A 16,655-nucleotide genomic window follows, 5' to 3' on the forward strand; every position below is an offset into this window, starting at 1 on the left:
AGACATGACTTGGGGGGGGTGGGGAGATAGGTTGGAGAAGTAGGCTGCAAGTGTTGGGCACACTGGATATGTGGAGCTTGTTCAAGGAACAGCTACTGCGTGTTCTTGATAAGTACGTACCGGTCAGGCAGGGAGGAAGGCGTAGAGCGAGGGAACCGTGGTTTACCAAAGAAGTGGAATCTCTTGTTAAGAGGAAGAAGGAAGCCTATGTGAAGATGAGGTGTGAAGTTTCAGTTGGGGCGATGGATAGTTACAAGGTAGCGAGGAAGGATCTAAAGAGAAAGCTAAGACGAGCAAGAAGGGGACATGAGAAGTATTTGGCAGGTAGGATCAAGGAAAACCCAAAAGCTTTCTATAGGTATGTCAGGAATAAAAGAATGACGAGGGTGAGAGTAGGGCCAGTCAAGGACAGGGATGGGAAGTTGTGTGTGGAGTCTAAAGAGATAGGCGAGATACTAAATGAATATTTTTCGTCAGTATTCACTCAGGAAAAAGAGAATGTTGTGGAGGAGAATGCTGAGACCCAGGCTATTAGAATAGATGGCATTGAGGTACGTAGGGAAGAGGTGTTGGCAATTCTGGACAGGCTGAAAATAGATAAGTCCCCGGGGCCCGATGGGATTTATCCTAGGATTCTCTGGGAAGCCAGGGAAGAGATTGCTGAGCCTTTGGCTTTGATTTTTATGTCATCATTGGCTACAGGAATAGTGCCAGAGGACTGGAGGATAGCAAATGTGGTTTCTTTGTTCAAGAAGGGGAGTAGAGACAACTCCGGCAACTATAGACCGGTGAGCCTCACGTCTGTTGTGGGTAAAGTCTTGGAGGGGATTATAAGAGACAAGATTTCTAATCATCTAAATAGGAATAATATGATTAGGGATAGTCAGCATGGCTCTGTGAAGGGTAGGTCATGCCTCACAAACCTTATCGAGTTATTTGAGAAGGTGACTGAGCAGGTAGACGAAGGTAGAGCAGTTGATGTGGTGTATATGGATTTCAGTAAAGCGTTTGATAAGGTTCCCCACGGTAGGCTATTGCAGAAAATACGGAGGCTGGGGATTGAGGGTGATTTAGAGATGTGGATCAGAAATTGGCGAGCTGAAAACCAGGTGGTGGTTGGTGGGAAATGTTCAGAATGGAGTTCAGTTACAAGGGGCGTACCACAAGGATCTGTTCTGGGGCCGTTGCTGTTTGTCATTTTTATAAATGACCTAGAGGAGGGCGCAGAAGGGTGGGTGAGTAAATTTGCAGACAACACTAAAGTCGGTGGTGCTGTCGACAGTGCGGAAGGATGTTGCAGGTTACAGAGGGACATAGATAAGCTGCAGAGCTGGGCTGAGAGGTGGCAAACGGAGTTTAATGTAGAGAAGTGTGAGGTGATTCACTTTGGAAGGAATAACAGGAATGCGGAATATTTGGCTAATGGTAAAGTTCTTGCAAGTGTGGATGAGCAGAAGGATCTGTGTGTCCATGTACATAGATCCCTGAAAGTTGCCACCCAGGTTGATAGGGTTGTGAAGAAGGCCTATGGAGTGTTGGCCTTTATTGGTAGAGGGATTGAGTTCCGGAGTCATGAGGTCATGTTGCAGCTGTACAAAACTCTGGTACGGCCGCATTTGGAGTATTGCGTACAGTTCTGGTCACCGCATTATAGGAAGGACGTGGAAGCTTTGGAGCGGGTGCAGAGGAGATTTACCAGGATGTTGCCTGGTATGGAGGGAAAATCTTATGAGGAAAGGCTGATGGACTTGAGGTTGTTTTCGTTGGAGAGAAGAAGGTTAAGAGGAGACTTAATAGGGGCATACAAAATGATCAGGGGGTTAGATAGGGTGGACAGTGAGAGCCTTCTCCCGCGGATGGAAATGGCTGGCACGAGGGGACATAGCTTTAAACTGAGGGGTAATAGATATAGGACAGAGGTCAGAGGTAGGTTCTTTACGCAAAGAGTGGTGAGGCTGTGGAATGCCCTACCTGCAACAGTAGTGAACTCGCCAACATTGAGGGCATTTAAAAGTTTATTGGATAAGCATATGGATGATAATGGCATAGTGTAGGTTAGATGGCTTTTGTTTTTTGACTTCCCATGTCGGTGCAACATCGTGGGCCGAAGGGCCTGTACTGCGCTGTATCGTTCTATGTTCTATGGTCTGGTGGAGATGGTATACACGTGAGCTGGTCACAAAATGGCAACTACTGGTCATTTCATAAAATCATAGAATCCCAACAGTGCAGAAGCCATTCGGCCAATTGAATCTGCACCGACCCTCCATCCAGGTCCACTCCCCCGCCCACCCCACCCTATCCCCATCACCTAACTTCCACATTCCTGGACACTAAGCGGCAATTTAACATGGCCAATCCACCTACCTTGCTCATCTTTGGACTGTGGGTGGAAGTCGGAGCACCCGGAGGAAACCCACGCACACACGGGGAGAACGTGCAGACTCCTCACAGTCACCCAAGGCTGGAATCAAGACCGGGTCCCTGGCACTGTGAGGCAGCAGTGTTAGCCACTGTGCCGCCATTTACTTGAGCCAGTGCACACATGGGATTCAGATTCAGCTTCACTGTTTGCCGAGATAAGGTCTGAACGCTGCTGCCTCCGAGTTACACCGACATTACCGCAACCATCTGCCCATCAGCTCTGCCCATCAGCATATCGTCACTTTGAACAAATTACAAAAGCTGACGATTCCAATTTTCCTTCCTTCGAGGAGGACCAGTCTTGGGTGAAAGATTCAAAGAGCCAACACAGGCACAACTGGTTGAATGGCCTTCTGTATTGTACCATCGCATGATTGTGATTCTACTATTTCACAACAGATTATCTTCCTATCCCATAGCCTCTCGATTACTGTCATTATTTTAAAACTTACCAAGATCATTTTGCACCCTCCAAAATAAATAATCTTGCAAACACTTGAAACTAAATGTCCGGTATCACAAAGAGGTTATTCCCATTTCTTCCAAGTGCTGAAAGGCTAGATGTGTCAATGGGAAGACAAGCAGAGCAGCGGTAATTACACCGGCTCCATTCTGACAGATGCCTGTTCAGGTATTCTCGAGTCCTCTGCTCAAAAGCAGGTCTGATCCACAGCACCGTCATCTCCATCACGCATAGGGCAAAGAAGCAGTCCCCCAATCCACCCCTGCCAGAATGGGGAACGGAACACATGCTGTCGGCACCGATTTCACCCACACCGACCATCCAGCCAACCTTCCCCCAAGGAGTCAAGAGTTGCTGTGCCAACACACCCTGTTACATGTTTTTGGTCTGGAGCTACGGATTTTCTTTTCATCACACGACCGACCGGGATCTCTCCCACTCTTACCACCAGCCATTGGTGCGTGTTGGAAGGAGTTGCAAGTTGATACTCACCCTGTTTAGCGGTGTTAGGAATACATGTTCCTTGACCATCAGGTCCTTGTGTGGGACACAAACCCGGAGCTTCTGGCTCTGAGGCAGGGGTGCTGACCACTGCATCATCAAACCTCCATTTCAGTTTCACCTCTGGGGGATTGGAGGGATATGGGGAGTGGGTGGGAAAGCAGAGTTGAAGCCCAAAATCAGCCAGAATCGTATTGAATGGGGGAGCAGGTTCGACGGGCTGGGTGGTCTGCGCCTGCTCCTATTCCTGCTGTTGTATTTTGTGACCAGATGATCACACTTCAGCATTACCAGCACAGGAACAAGTCCAAAGGGCCAGTTGGTCCACACCAGTGTTTCGCACACCTAGTCATTCCACCAACATCATCCTTTCCTCTAGTTTTGACCCTGACAAAAGGTCATTGACCTGAAACACCAACTTTCTCTCCCCACAGCTGCCGTCTGATTTGCGGAGTATTCCCAGCATTTTCTGTTGTCATTCCTGTCTCCCTCGTGCGCTCATCTTGCTTACCCACAAATTAATCAATTTGCCTCAACCACTTCATTTGATAGAGAGCTACCGTTTACCATAATGAGCTCAAGTTACACTGTTCTGCAATAATCACAATGTTTCCATCCTTTATTTATGAAATTCCACTGCAAATTAAAAGTGTGGCAAAGGATATTCTCAGATTGCTGGGGCTTGTGGGGTAATGTTCTAAAGAGAAGAGGGAAACAACAGCCTTTCCAACCTGAAGGACATGCATTACAAATATGCATAGCGTGTACCACAGCATCAGGATGTCCCATTTCACTGTGCAGCTAACATTATAGTCACTCTTGTGATGTAGGTAACATATTTGTGCATAAGGCCCCCACCAACAGTACTCAGATAATGATCAGACGTTAATTGAGGGGCACATATTGGCCAGGACACTGGGGAAAGCCTCCCAGCCCTTCGCTAGTGCTGCAGAATATTTTGTATTGACCTGACAGGGCAGAGTGGGCCTTAGTTCAATCCAAAAGGCAGCATGCCTCTGACAGTGCAAGCCCTCCAGCGCAGTACTGCACAAATGGCAGGTTAGGCGTCGGGCTCAAGTCCCTAAAGTGGAACGTGAACCAACATGCTGAAGGCTACAGAGTTGAGAGAATTAACCCACTGAGCTACAGCTGACCTGTACAACTGGACAATTACTGTGGAACTAAAAGCAAATTACTATGGATGCTGGCGATCGGGAATAAAAATAGAGAGTGCTGGGAAACCTCAGCGGCTCTGGCAGCATCTGTGAAGAGCGAGGCAGAGTTAACGTTTCGAGTCCGCATGACTCTTCAGTACGCCTCACATTGGGCCAGAAACGTTAACTATATTTTGCTCCTTCCACTGTGGTATCCCAATATGAATTGCAGCTTCTCACTCATTCCAGACTCAAGATCCTGAAATCTTTCATTTTGAAAGAAAGACGCAAGTGGCAATGTCACTGCACACGATGCACCGTACGACCAACAGATTGCTTGATGGTACCTCACGTACTGGTGACCATTATCAGGCACCAAAGGAAACGATCATTCACAAGTACTGCCCATTACAACACTGCCAGTGACCATTCTGTACCCAACAATATTCGCTCTAAACCAGGAGAACCAGCAAGTGTGGAAGTATAAATAGTGCACTGAGGTTTATGTGATTAGCATTAGCTGGATCTCCTTTTCGGGGAACTGGCTCAGTTATGGGGGGCCAAATGGGCTCCTTCTGTGGTGAACAGGGACTTGACCCACAGACCCATAATCTTCCTGGGCATGAGCACAAGAGGTGGGGAAATAATGTAGAAAGTTTCTCATGGAGACTGTTAATGGTTTTTCCCCATAAATTTAGAGTATCCAATTATTTTTTTCCAATTAAGGAGGCAATTTAGCCTGGCCAATCCACTACCCTGCACATCTTTTTGGGCTGTGGGAGTGGGATCCACGCAGTCACGGGGAGATTGCGCAAACTCCCCATGGACAGTGATCCGGGGCCGGGATCGAACCCGGGTCCTCGGCGCAGTGAGGCAGCAATGCTAAACACTGTGCCACCGTGCCGCCCTGGCGACTTGTTAAATGTTGACACCAGGTTAAGTGGCCCATCATCCCTGTTGCTCTCTCGCTCCTTTCTTGAACAGTGGTGTTATATTTGTTAACTTCTAATCTGAAACTGTTCTAGAACCGTGGGAATTTCGGAGAACTGGCACATCCACAATCTCAGCAGTTACCTTCCTTACAGCCCGAGGGCAGAGTCCACCCGGTCCTGGGTGGACTCTGCCGACTGTTGGTCTCTTTCTCCAGTGCGTCGTCTCTGCTAATATCAGTCAGTCATATTAGCCTCCAGCTGGACACCCAGAGCCACTGCTCCCCCCCTGGGAGAACCGAATGCACAGATAGTGGGGAAATTTGCTGGGAGTTGCCAGTGGATGCTCCAAGGCTTTTGCAGCACTTGGCAGTGTACGCTTGGAGAGATCGGCCCACCCGTCTCCCTCCACTGTCGTTACTCAGTTTGTTCAGTGTACTGGGCTGTACTCCCCCACACCAGTTCTAACCAGCTCCCTTAGTAGCCTTCGGCACATACCCTTTACATAAAAAACAACTGGGCTTTTTCTTTGTTTGAAAACCAGAAAGAGAAAGGCTCAGAAAGGAATGAGAGAGAATTTAATGAGTTCTTTGCAGCAGAATTCTAAAAAGGGCTGGTGACAGCAGCTCCTCCAAGTTAACTCTGCAGTTATTTTTATTCAAAACTAATTGAATCAGTTTGTACCCACCAGACAGAAATCCTCGAGGGTGAAGAGGAGAAAAATTACAGATGATTCAGACTGAGCAAAGACAATGAAGGTCCAGCACTGTAGCAGCCTGTAATGAGCCACAGAGCCCGTTGGGACTCGGACTGAGCTAGAGTAAAACCGAGCCGGGACCATTACCTAGCCAGGACACTAGTTGGGCAGAGCAGATCGTACATCAGAATCCGAAATTGGGACTTGCTGTACAGTACAAAAATAAATTAGGCATGTGTTATGTCCAATTTAATGAGAGCTGCAAGGAAATTTTATGAACAGCAAAGAGTCTCAAACTGTCTTTTCTCACACAGCATTTGGGAATAAAGAAAAAAAAATGTACAGAAATCAGACCCGTTCAAAACTAGATTTCTAGTCATTAAAGCAGTGACAGTAAACAGATGTAAAAGAAGTGATTGGTCACCCATGTGACCATGCTTATTACTTTCTGAAGTAAAGTAATAATGGGCTGCAGGGATTTGAGGGCAGGGCTTTGCAGTTTCTATGCTGGAAGCATTTATACAACACTTAACCTTTTGCAATTAAAGGTACACAGGGAACATTGGGCGGCACGGTAGCATTGTGGTTAGCACAATTGCGTCACAGCTCCAGGGTCCCAGGTTCGATTCCCGGCTTGGGTCACTGTCTGTGCGGAGTCTGCACATCCTCCCCGTGTTTGCGTGGGTTTCCTCCGGGTGCTCCGGTTTCCTCCCACAGTCCAAAGATGTGCAGGTTAGGTGGATTGGCCATGCAAAATTGCCATAGTGTCCAAAATTGCCCTTAGTGTTGGGTGGGGTTACTGGGTTATGGGGATAGGGTGGAGGTGTGGACCTTGGGTAGGGTGCTCTTTCCAAGAGCCTGTGCAGACTCGATGGGCCAAATGGCCTCCTTCTGCACTGTAAATTCTATGATTCTATGAACAAATGCTGACCCACAAAGATGTGTTTCCGGTAAATGAGGCAATGGGCAAATCTCCAATGCAAGTGTTCCTCCCAAATTTTATTCGTGTTGGACTCCCTTTCAGCAGATAACCTGTTTTGCCCATGACCAGTTTACATTTTATGAAGGTCGCGGTTCATATTAATTTCTCCCGAAGAAATTGAGCTGCCTGTTCATAGATTCAGAGCAAAACGCAACTTATTGCAGGTTGCTGGGTGGCTGCACGCTCGCCTATCTTGTTGGAGCAGTTCAAGACAAATTAACCACAAGAGAGAGTCAGGAGCTCAGATACATCACGACACAGAAGCACCCAAGTAAAAGCTATCCTTACCTTTGCTAACCTTAGCAGCGCTTCCCTTTCGTCTTCATCTTTCCTCTGCTTCTCCAGCCGATCCAACTGCTCGAAAAACTTCAGCTGTGACCTGGTATCGTTCAAGAGGCTGTATCGGTCATCGTCCTGCAGGAGCAGAATCAACAGCAAGTGAGTGTGAAGTTGGGAAATGCTGCACTTCTCAAATATAGGTTGCTCACCTTCCCGGAAGGACACCAATAAACCAGATAGGTTTCCACAACAATCCGGTCACCATCCCCAAGATTAGCTTTGTATTCAAAATGCTTTAATCAATTGAGTTTGGACTCCCCCGGCTGTCCTGCTGCGATTTGTACTAATGTTCCTGGATCATTAGTCCAGGCCTCTGGAAAACTATACCCTATAATGCAAGCACGTAAAGGTATCTTACAATTAAACACAAAACATTCCAACCCATGCACCCCAACACGGCACTCCTAGCCCAATCGCACGCACGTGCAAAGAAATGCCAGCTTGGCACCTTGGCTGTGCCCAATCCAGCTAGAAATGCCACCTGGGCATCTTGGCAACAGCAGGCTGGCAACCAGGTGACCAGCAGTGCCAGGGCAACACCCTGCCCAAACGGCATGCAGTGAGGGGCCTCCGATCCCCTGGGAAACCCCCATGAGTGCTATTCCGAATGGTCCCCGTTTATGGGGGCCAGTCCTGAATAGCGCTAGCCTGAGGTTTCTGAGGCGAAAGGGTTGAATCCCAAAGTCTCCAGTAACTCATGAATCTGCACATAAAATGTCTCCCTTAAATACGCAGATTTGTCAACAAGTGAAACCCCCCCCCCCCCCCCCCCAGTGGGCGGGATTAACATTGCAACATCTTACGAGATCCCGTTGGATCTCACAGGGCGCTGCAAGCCGGGTAGATCCTAGGAGCGGCGTCACCTGTCTTTTATTGGCCATGCTGCGTCGCGCGTGCTGCTTTTCCGGCGCAGCGTGGCCATTGGATCGCGCCCAAAGATAAGTAGGAAAGTAAATTGTGAAGAAGACTTGAGGAGGCTACAAAGCTACATAGGTTAAGGGAGTGGGCAAAAAATCTGGCAAATTCAGTTTGAGAGTAAATGTGAAATTGTGCATTTCGGCAGGAAGAATAAAAAGCTTTATCTAAATGATGAGAGAGTGCAGAGCCGAGGTGCGGGGGGATCTAGGTGTCCTAGTGTAAGAATCACAATAGGCTAGTATACAGGCAGAGCAAGTAATTAGGAAAGCTAATAAATGTTATTGTTCATTGTGAGGGGAAATGATTACAAAAGTAGGGAGGTTGTGCTTCAGTTGTACAGGGCATTGGTGACACCACATCTGGAGTATTATGTACACTATTGGTCTCCTTGGTCGGGGCTGTTTAGCACACTGGGCTAAATTGCTGGCTTTGAAAGCAGACCAAGGCAGGCCAGCAGAACGGTTCGATTCCCGTACCAGTCTCCCCGAACAGGCGCCGGAATGTGGTGACTAGGGGCTTTTCACAGTAACTTCATTTGAAGGCTACTTGTGACAATAAGTGATTTTCATTTCATTATTTAAGGAGGAATGAAGACGTATTGGAAGCAGTTCAGGGAAGGTTGACCAGAAGAGGTGGGCTGTCTGAGAAGGAAAGTTGGAAAGGTTAGGTTTGTATCCACTGGTGTTTAGTAGAGGCGACTCGATTGAAACGTTTAAGATGCCCTGTCGTGGATATGATGTTTCCTCTTGTCGGAGAATCTAGAACTAGGGGTCGCTTTAAAAATAAGGGGTTGCCCATTTAAGACGGAGATGAGGAGAAATCTTTTCTCTCAGAGGCCGCTGAGTCTCTGGAACTCTCTTCCTCAAGAGGCTGTGGAAACAGAGTCTTTCAAAACTTTTTTAAAGCCGAGCTAGAGAGATTCTTACTAACAAGGGGGTGAAAGGTCATCGGCGGCAGGAAGGAATGTGGGGTTGGGGTTATGGCTGGATCAGCCATGATCTTATCGAATAGCAGAGCAGGCTCAAGGGGTCGACTCCTCCTAATGTGCACGTTCGTACCTGGAACATAGAACATTAGAGCGCAGTACAGGCCCTTCGGGCCTCGATGTTGCGTCGATCTGGGAAACCGATCTAAAGCCCATCTACACTATTCCATTATCATCCATATGTCTATCCAATGACCATTTAAATGCCCTTAATGTTGGCGAGTCCACTACTGTTGCAGGCAGGGCATTCCACGCCCTTACTACTCTCTGAGTAAAGAACCTACCTCTGACATCTGTCTTATATCTATCTCCCCTCAATTTAAAGCTATGTCCCCTCGTGCTAGACATCACCATCCGAGGAAAAAGGCTCTCACTGTCCACCCTATCCAATCCTCTGATCATCTTGTATGCCTCTATTAAGTCACCTCTTAACCTTCTTCTAACGAAAACAGCCTCACGTCCCTCAGCCTTTCCTCATAAGTTCTTCCCTCCATACCAGGCAACATCCTGGTACATCTCCTCTGCACCCTTTCCAATGCTTCCACATCCTTCCTATAATGCGGCGACCAGAACTGCATGCAATACTCCAAATGCGGCCGCACCAGAGTTTTGTACAGCTGCAACATGACCTCATGGCTCCGAAACTCAATCCCTCTACCAATAAAAGCTAACACACCGTACGCCGCCTTAACAACCCTCTCAACCTGGGTGGCAACTTTCAGGGATCTATGTACATGGACACTGAGATCTCTCTGCTCATCCACACTACCAAGAATCTTACCATTAGCCCAGTACTCTGTATTCCTGTTACTCCTTCCATAATCAATCACCTCACTTTTCTGCATTAAACTCCATTTGCCACCTCTCAAATCAAGAGGAAATCAGTTGGCGGCTGTTCAAGACATTTGCCTGTGCTTGGCTCTCTTACAGAGCTATCCCATCAGTCCCCACTTTCCTTCCTCTTTGTCGTCAGCACGGCATTGTTTTTCTTCTGAGTTAATATCCACTTCCCTTTTGAAAGCTATTAATTGCCTCCTCCACTCTTTCAGGCAGTGCATTCTAGATCATAACTAATTTTCTTTTGTTTAAATCATCGCCCCCTGGCTTCTTTGCCAATTAACTTAAATTTGTCTCCTCTGGTTACCAATCCTCCTGCTTCTGGTTTTCTGCTGAAATCAAAATTGGTTCTATGTCTCCTTGTGGGGATTAGAGATTTCCTTATATCCTTTACATCAAAAAAACCCAGTAAAATATTTGAGTAATTCGCAAAGGCTGTAATTGGAACTAAAGAACATGTGAGATTGCCCCCATGACTGTGGATAAATGGAGCGCATGGTCACGTAGACCAGGGGGCCTCACATTTAGTTTTGCACTCTTGTGGCAGGATAGGTGATTTACCTGAAGCAGGCAAGGGGTTTATATGCCTGGCCTCATGATTGGAAGAAAAAGGTACAGGCCAAAGAGAGGAGGACAGGAGGATATTGGATGTGGCTGAAAAGTTGCTTCCACTGGCACGAGGATTAATACCGGGAGGACATGGATTTCACGGCAAAAGAACCACAGGGAAACCTTTAATTCCCCTGAACCGAAATGCAAAGGGAGTGATTGGGATGCACTGCCCGACAAGGACAGCAGAAGCAGCCAACTTCCAAAAGGAAATTGTAGAAACACTTGAAAAGGAAAAGATTGCAAGGCTTTGGGGGGGGAAGAGCAGAGGTTATGGGATTAATTGAATACCTCTTTCAAATTGCCAGCACGGGCCGAATGGTCCTCATTTTTGTTGCATCATTGGATTTGGATTTTGTTTATTGTCACGTGTACAGAGGTACAGTGAAAAGTATTTATCTGCGAGCCGCTCAAACAGATCATTAAGTACTTGAAAAAGAAAATACATAATAGGGCAACACAAGGTAGAGTCAATGGATGGGAGGCAGGTTCGTGTGATGGACTGGGCGGTGTTCACGACTCTCTGAAGTTTCTTGTGGTCTTGGGCCGAGCAGTCGAAATGAAATGAAAATCGCTTATTGTCACAAGTAGGCTTCAATGAAGTTACTGTGAAAAGCCCCTAGTCGCCACATTCCGGCGCCTGTTCGGGGAGGCTGGTACGGGAATCGAACCTTGCTGCTGGCCTGCCTTGGTCTGCTTTAAAAGCCAGCGATTTAGCCCAGTGTGCTAAACCAGCCCCTGTTGGTATACCATGCTGTGATTGGGCCAGGTAGGATGCTTTCTATGGTGCATCTATAGAAGTTGGGAACATAAGAACATAAGAACTAGGAGCAGGAGTAGGCCATCTGGCCCCTCGAGCCTGCTCCACCATTCAATGAGATCATGGCTGATCTTTTGTGGACTCAGCTCCACTTTCCGGCCCGAACACCATAACCCTTAATTCTTCAAAAAACTATCTATCTTTATCTTTAAAACATTTAATGAAGGAGCCTCTACTGCTTCACTGGGCAAGGAATTCCATAGATTCACAACCCTTTGGGTGAAGTTCCTCCTAAACTCAGTCCTAAATCTACTTCCCCTTATTTTGAGGCTATGCCCCCTAGTTCTGCTTTCACCCGCCAGTGGAAACAATTTCAGTATAACCTCCCTAGTAAACTCCATCCCTCTAGCAATGAAGGACAAAATTCCATTTGCCTTCTTAATCACCTGTTGCACCTGTAAACCAACTTTTTGCGACTCATGCACTAGCACACCCAGGTCTCTCTGCACAGCAGCATGTTTTAATATTTTATCATTTAAATAATAATCCCTTTTGCTGTTATTCCTACCAAAATGGATAACCTCACATTTGTCACCATTGTATTCCATCTGCCAGACCCTAGCCCATTCACTTAGCCTATCCAAATCCCTCTGCAGACTTCCAGTATCCTCTGCACTTTTTGCTTTACCACTTATCTTAGTGTCGTCTGCAAACTTGGACACATTGCCCTTGGTCCCCAACTCCAAATCATCTATGTAAATTGTGAACAGTTGTGGGCCCAACACTGATCCCTGAGGGACACCACTAGCTACTGATTGCCAACCTGAGAAACACCCACTAATCACCACTCTTTGCTTTCTATTAATTAACCAATCCTCTATCCATGCTACTACTTTCCCCTTAATGCCATGCATCTTTGTCTTATGCAGCAAACTTTTGTGTGGCACCTTGTCAAAGGCTTTCTGGAAATCCAGATATACCACATCCATTGGCTCCCCGTTATCTACCGCACTGCTAAAGTCCTCAAAAAATTCCATTAAATTAGTTAGGCACGACCTGCCCTTTATGAACCCATGCTGCGTCTGCCCAATGGGACAATTTCCATCCAGATGCCTCGCTATTTCTTCCTTGATGATCGATTCCAGCATCTTCCCTACTACCGAAGTTAAGCTCACTGGCCTATAATTACCCGCTTTCTGCCTACCTCCATTTTTAAACAGTGGTGTCACGTTTGCTAATTTCCAATCCGCCGGGACCACCCCAGAGTCTAGTGAATTTTGGTAAATTATCACTAGTGCATTGGCAATTTCCCTAGCCATCTCTTTTAGCACTCTGGGATGCATTCCATCAGGTCCAGGAGACTTGTCTACCTTTAGCCCCATTAGCTTGCCCATCACTACCTCCTTGGTGATAACAATCCTCTCAAGGTCCTCACCTGTCATAGCCTCATTTCCATCAGTCACTGGCATGTTATTTGTGTCTTCCACTGTGAAGACCGACCCAAAAAACCTGTTCAGTTCCTCAGCCATTTCCTCATCTCCCATTATTAAATCTCCCTTCTCATCCTCTAAAGGACCAATATTTACCTTAGCCACTCTTTTTTGTTTTATGTATTTGTAGAAACTTTTACTATCTGTTTTTATATTCTGAGCAAGTTTACTCTCATAATCTATCTTACTCTTCTTTATAGCTTTTTTAGTAGCTTTCTGTTGCCCCCTAAAGATTTCCCAGTCCTCTAGTCTCCCACTGATCTTTGCTACTTTGTATGTTTTTTCCTTCAATTTGATATTCTCCCTTATTTCCTTAGATATCCACGGTCGATTTTCCCTCTTTTTACCGTCCTTCCTTTTTGTTGGTATAAACCTTTGCTGAGCACTGTGAAAAATCACTTGGAAGGTTCTCCACTGTTCCTCAACTGTTTCACCATAAAGTCTTTGCTCCCAGTCTACCTTAGCTAGTTCTTCTCTCATCCCATTGTAATCTCCTTTGTTTAAGCACAAAACACTAGTGCTTGATTTTACCTTCTCACCCTCCCATCTGTATTTTAAATTCCACCATATTGTGATCGCTCCTTCCGAGAGGATCCCTAACTATGAGATCCTGAATCAATCCTGTCTCATTACACAGGACCAGATCTAGGACCGCTTGTTCCCTCGTAGGTTCCATTACATACTGTTCTAGGAAACTATCGCGGATACATTCTATAAACTCCTCCTCAAGGCTGCCTTGACCGACCTGGTTAAACCAATCAACATGTAGATTAAAATCCCCCATGATAACTGCTGTACCATTTCTACATGCATTTGTTATTTCTTTGTTTATTGCCTGCCCCACCATAATGTTACTATTTGGTGGCCTATAGATTACTCCTATCAGTGACTTTTTCGCCTTACTATTCCTGATTTCCACCCAAATGGATGCAACCTTATCTTCCATAGCACTGATGTCATCCCTTACTGTTGCCCGGATGTCATCCTTAAATAACAGAGCCTCCCTTACCATCCACTCTGTCCTTCCGAAAAGTTTGATACCCTCGGATATTTAACTCCCAGTCGTGACCATCCTTTTACCATGTTTCAGTAATGGCCACTAAATCATAGTCATTCACGATGATTTGCGCCATCAACTCATTTACATTATTCCGAATACTACGAGCATTCAGGTAAAGTACACTTATGTTCGCTTTTTTACCTCTGTTCTGAATCTTAACACCTCGATCAGTAACCTCTCCTAAGTTATATTTCCTCTTAACCTTTCTCCTAATTTTCCTTGTCGTCGAACCCATATCTTCCTGTAACAACCTGCCGCGTTGCTTACCATTAATGTTTTCACTTCCCGTTTTATTTCTTTTAGTATTCCTGGTCCTATTCACTGAGCTCCCCTCAGTCACTGTACCTTGTACTGTCGCCCTTTTTGATTTTTGACTATGGCTTCTCTGCCTTACACTTTCCCCCTTACTGCCTTTTATTTCTGTCCCTGTTTTACTACCTTCCAACTTCCTGCATCGGTTCCCACCCCCTGCCACATTAGTTTAAACTCTCCCCAACAGCTCTAGCAAACACCCCCCCTAGGACATCGGTTCCAGTCCTGCCCAGGTGCAGACCGTCCGGTTTGTACTGGTCCCACCTCCCCAGAACCGGTTCCAATGTCCCAGGAATTTGTATCCCTCCCTCTTGCACCATCTCTCGAGCCACGTATTCATCCTCTCTATCCTGACATTCCTACTCTGACTAGCTCGTGGCACTGGTAGCAATCCTGAGATTACTACCTTTGAGGTCCTACTTTTTAGTTCAACTCCTAGCTCCCTAAATTCAGCTTGTAGGACCTCGTCCCGTTTTTTACCTATATCGTTGGTGCCTATGTGCACCACGACAGCTGGCTGTTCGCCCTCCCCCCCCCCCCCCCAGAATGTCCTGCAACTGCACTGAGACATCCTTGACCCTTGCACCAGGGAGGCAACATACCATCCTGGAGTCTCGATTGCATCCGCAGAACTGCCTGTCTATTCCCCTTACAATTGAGTCCCCTATCACTATAGCCCTGCCATTCTTCTTCCTGCCCAGCTGCGCAGCAGAGCCAGCCACGGTGCCATGAACCTGGCTGCTGCTGCCTTCCCCTGGTGAGCCATCTCCCTCAACAGTATCCAAAGCGGTATATCTGTTTTGCAGGGAGATGACCGCAGAGGACACCTGCACTGCCTTCCTACTCTTGCTCTGTCTTTTGGTCACCCATTTTCTAACGGAAGAGTTAATGCCGAATTTCCTTCGTTTCCTGAGGAAGTTGTGCTTTCTTGGTGGGAGTGTCGTGTGGGAGGATGAGGACAGAATTTTGGTGAAGTGCAGACCTAGAAATTTGAAGCTGTCAACCATCTCCACCTCGCCCCGCTGATGCAGACAGGGGTATGATCGAAGAGGGTCTTTTTGGGTGGGTGAAGACATTCTCTTCCTGCTTGCTATCTAATAACTTCTGCTGCGCGTCATCCTGTACACTGCTCAACTGTGACGCTGAGTTGGTCCTTGCTTAGACCGGAGCCATGGGCACTTGAGCAGTGATGCGCCCCTGCATGAATCGCTGCCTTTCGCAGGGAATGGGGAAAGGCTTTGGGAATCAGAAGCACAAAAGGACTTAGGACTCCTAGTTCAAGATTGTCTTAAGGATAACATGCAGGTTCAGTCAGCAGTTAGGAAGGCAAATGCAATGTTAGCACCATTTCGAGAGGGCTAGAATACAAGAGCAGGGATGTAGTGTTGAGGCTATTTAAGGCTCTGGACAGACCCCATTTGGAGTATTGAGATCAGCTGTGGGCCCAGTTTCTCAGGAAGGGGGATGAGAGGAGGTTCACAAGAATGATCCCAGGACGGAAGGGCTTGTAATGTGAAGAGTGGTTGAGAACTCGGAGTCTGTACTCACTGGAGTTTGGAAGGATGAGAGTGGGGGATCTCATTGAAACCCATAGATTACTGAGAGGCCTAGATCGATAAGATGTGGAGAAAATGTTTTCAGGGAAGACTAGAACCAGAGGACTTAGCCTCAGACTAAAGGGACGATCCTTTACAACTGAAGATGAGGAGGGATTTGTTCAGCCAGAGGGTGGTGAATCTGTGGAACACTTTGCCGCAGATGGCTGTGGAGGCCAAATCACTGAGTGTCTTTAAGACAGAGGCAGATCAGTTCTTAATTAAAAAGGGGATCAGGGGTTACGGGGAGAAGGCAGGAGAATGGGGATGAGAAACATATTAGCCATGATCAAATGGCAGAGCAGACTCAATATATTTTATGGACTATGGAGGGGTAAAAGGACAAAATATTTGGGAGTGGAGGGAAGCATGGGAGAGAAACACATTCTTGACATGAAAACGAAACTAGGCAATCAGTTAAGGCTGATGTTTATCTTTCACAGACGTAGACAGTCCGAACCCTCATTTCCTCAGCATTTTCTCTTCGCCTTTCATTTGAACTCAAATGCTAACAGTTTGCCCCTCAAACATTAAACCAGGAAACGAATTCTCAAAAGTTCTTGCTCCCCTCACTTTTTAACTCTTGGGTTTAATTTTTGG

At 46.7% G+C, this 16,655-nt stretch overlaps 1 protein-coding gene across 3 annotated transcripts in view; it reads right to left on the reverse strand.

Annotated features, from left to right (window-relative positions):
- The window catches only part of LOC140385885 (transcription initiation factor TFIID subunit 4-like), a 315,117-nt gene that overhangs the window by 203,707 nt on the left and 94,755 nt on the right, over positions 1 to 16,655 (reverse strand). For all 3 annotated transcript variants that reach the window (XR_011933491.1, XM_072468499.1, XM_072468498.1), the window contains exon 12: positions 7,439 to 7,564. Coding sequence is in view for 2 of the 3 variants with exons in the window: in XM_072468499.1 (XP_072324600.1) it covers positions 7,439 to 7,564 (126 nt within the window). In the remaining variant the exon portion in view is untranslated. The remainder of the gene's footprint in view (positions 1 to 7,438; positions 7,565 to 16,655) is intronic.

The sequence above is a fragment of the Scyliorhinus torazame genome, chromosome 11 (genome assembly GCF_047496885.1).
Source record: "Scyliorhinus torazame isolate Kashiwa2021f chromosome 11, sScyTor2.1, whole genome shotgun sequence".
NCBI lineage: Eukaryota > Metazoa > Chordata > Chondrichthyes > Carcharhiniformes > Scyliorhinidae > Scyliorhinus > Scyliorhinus torazame.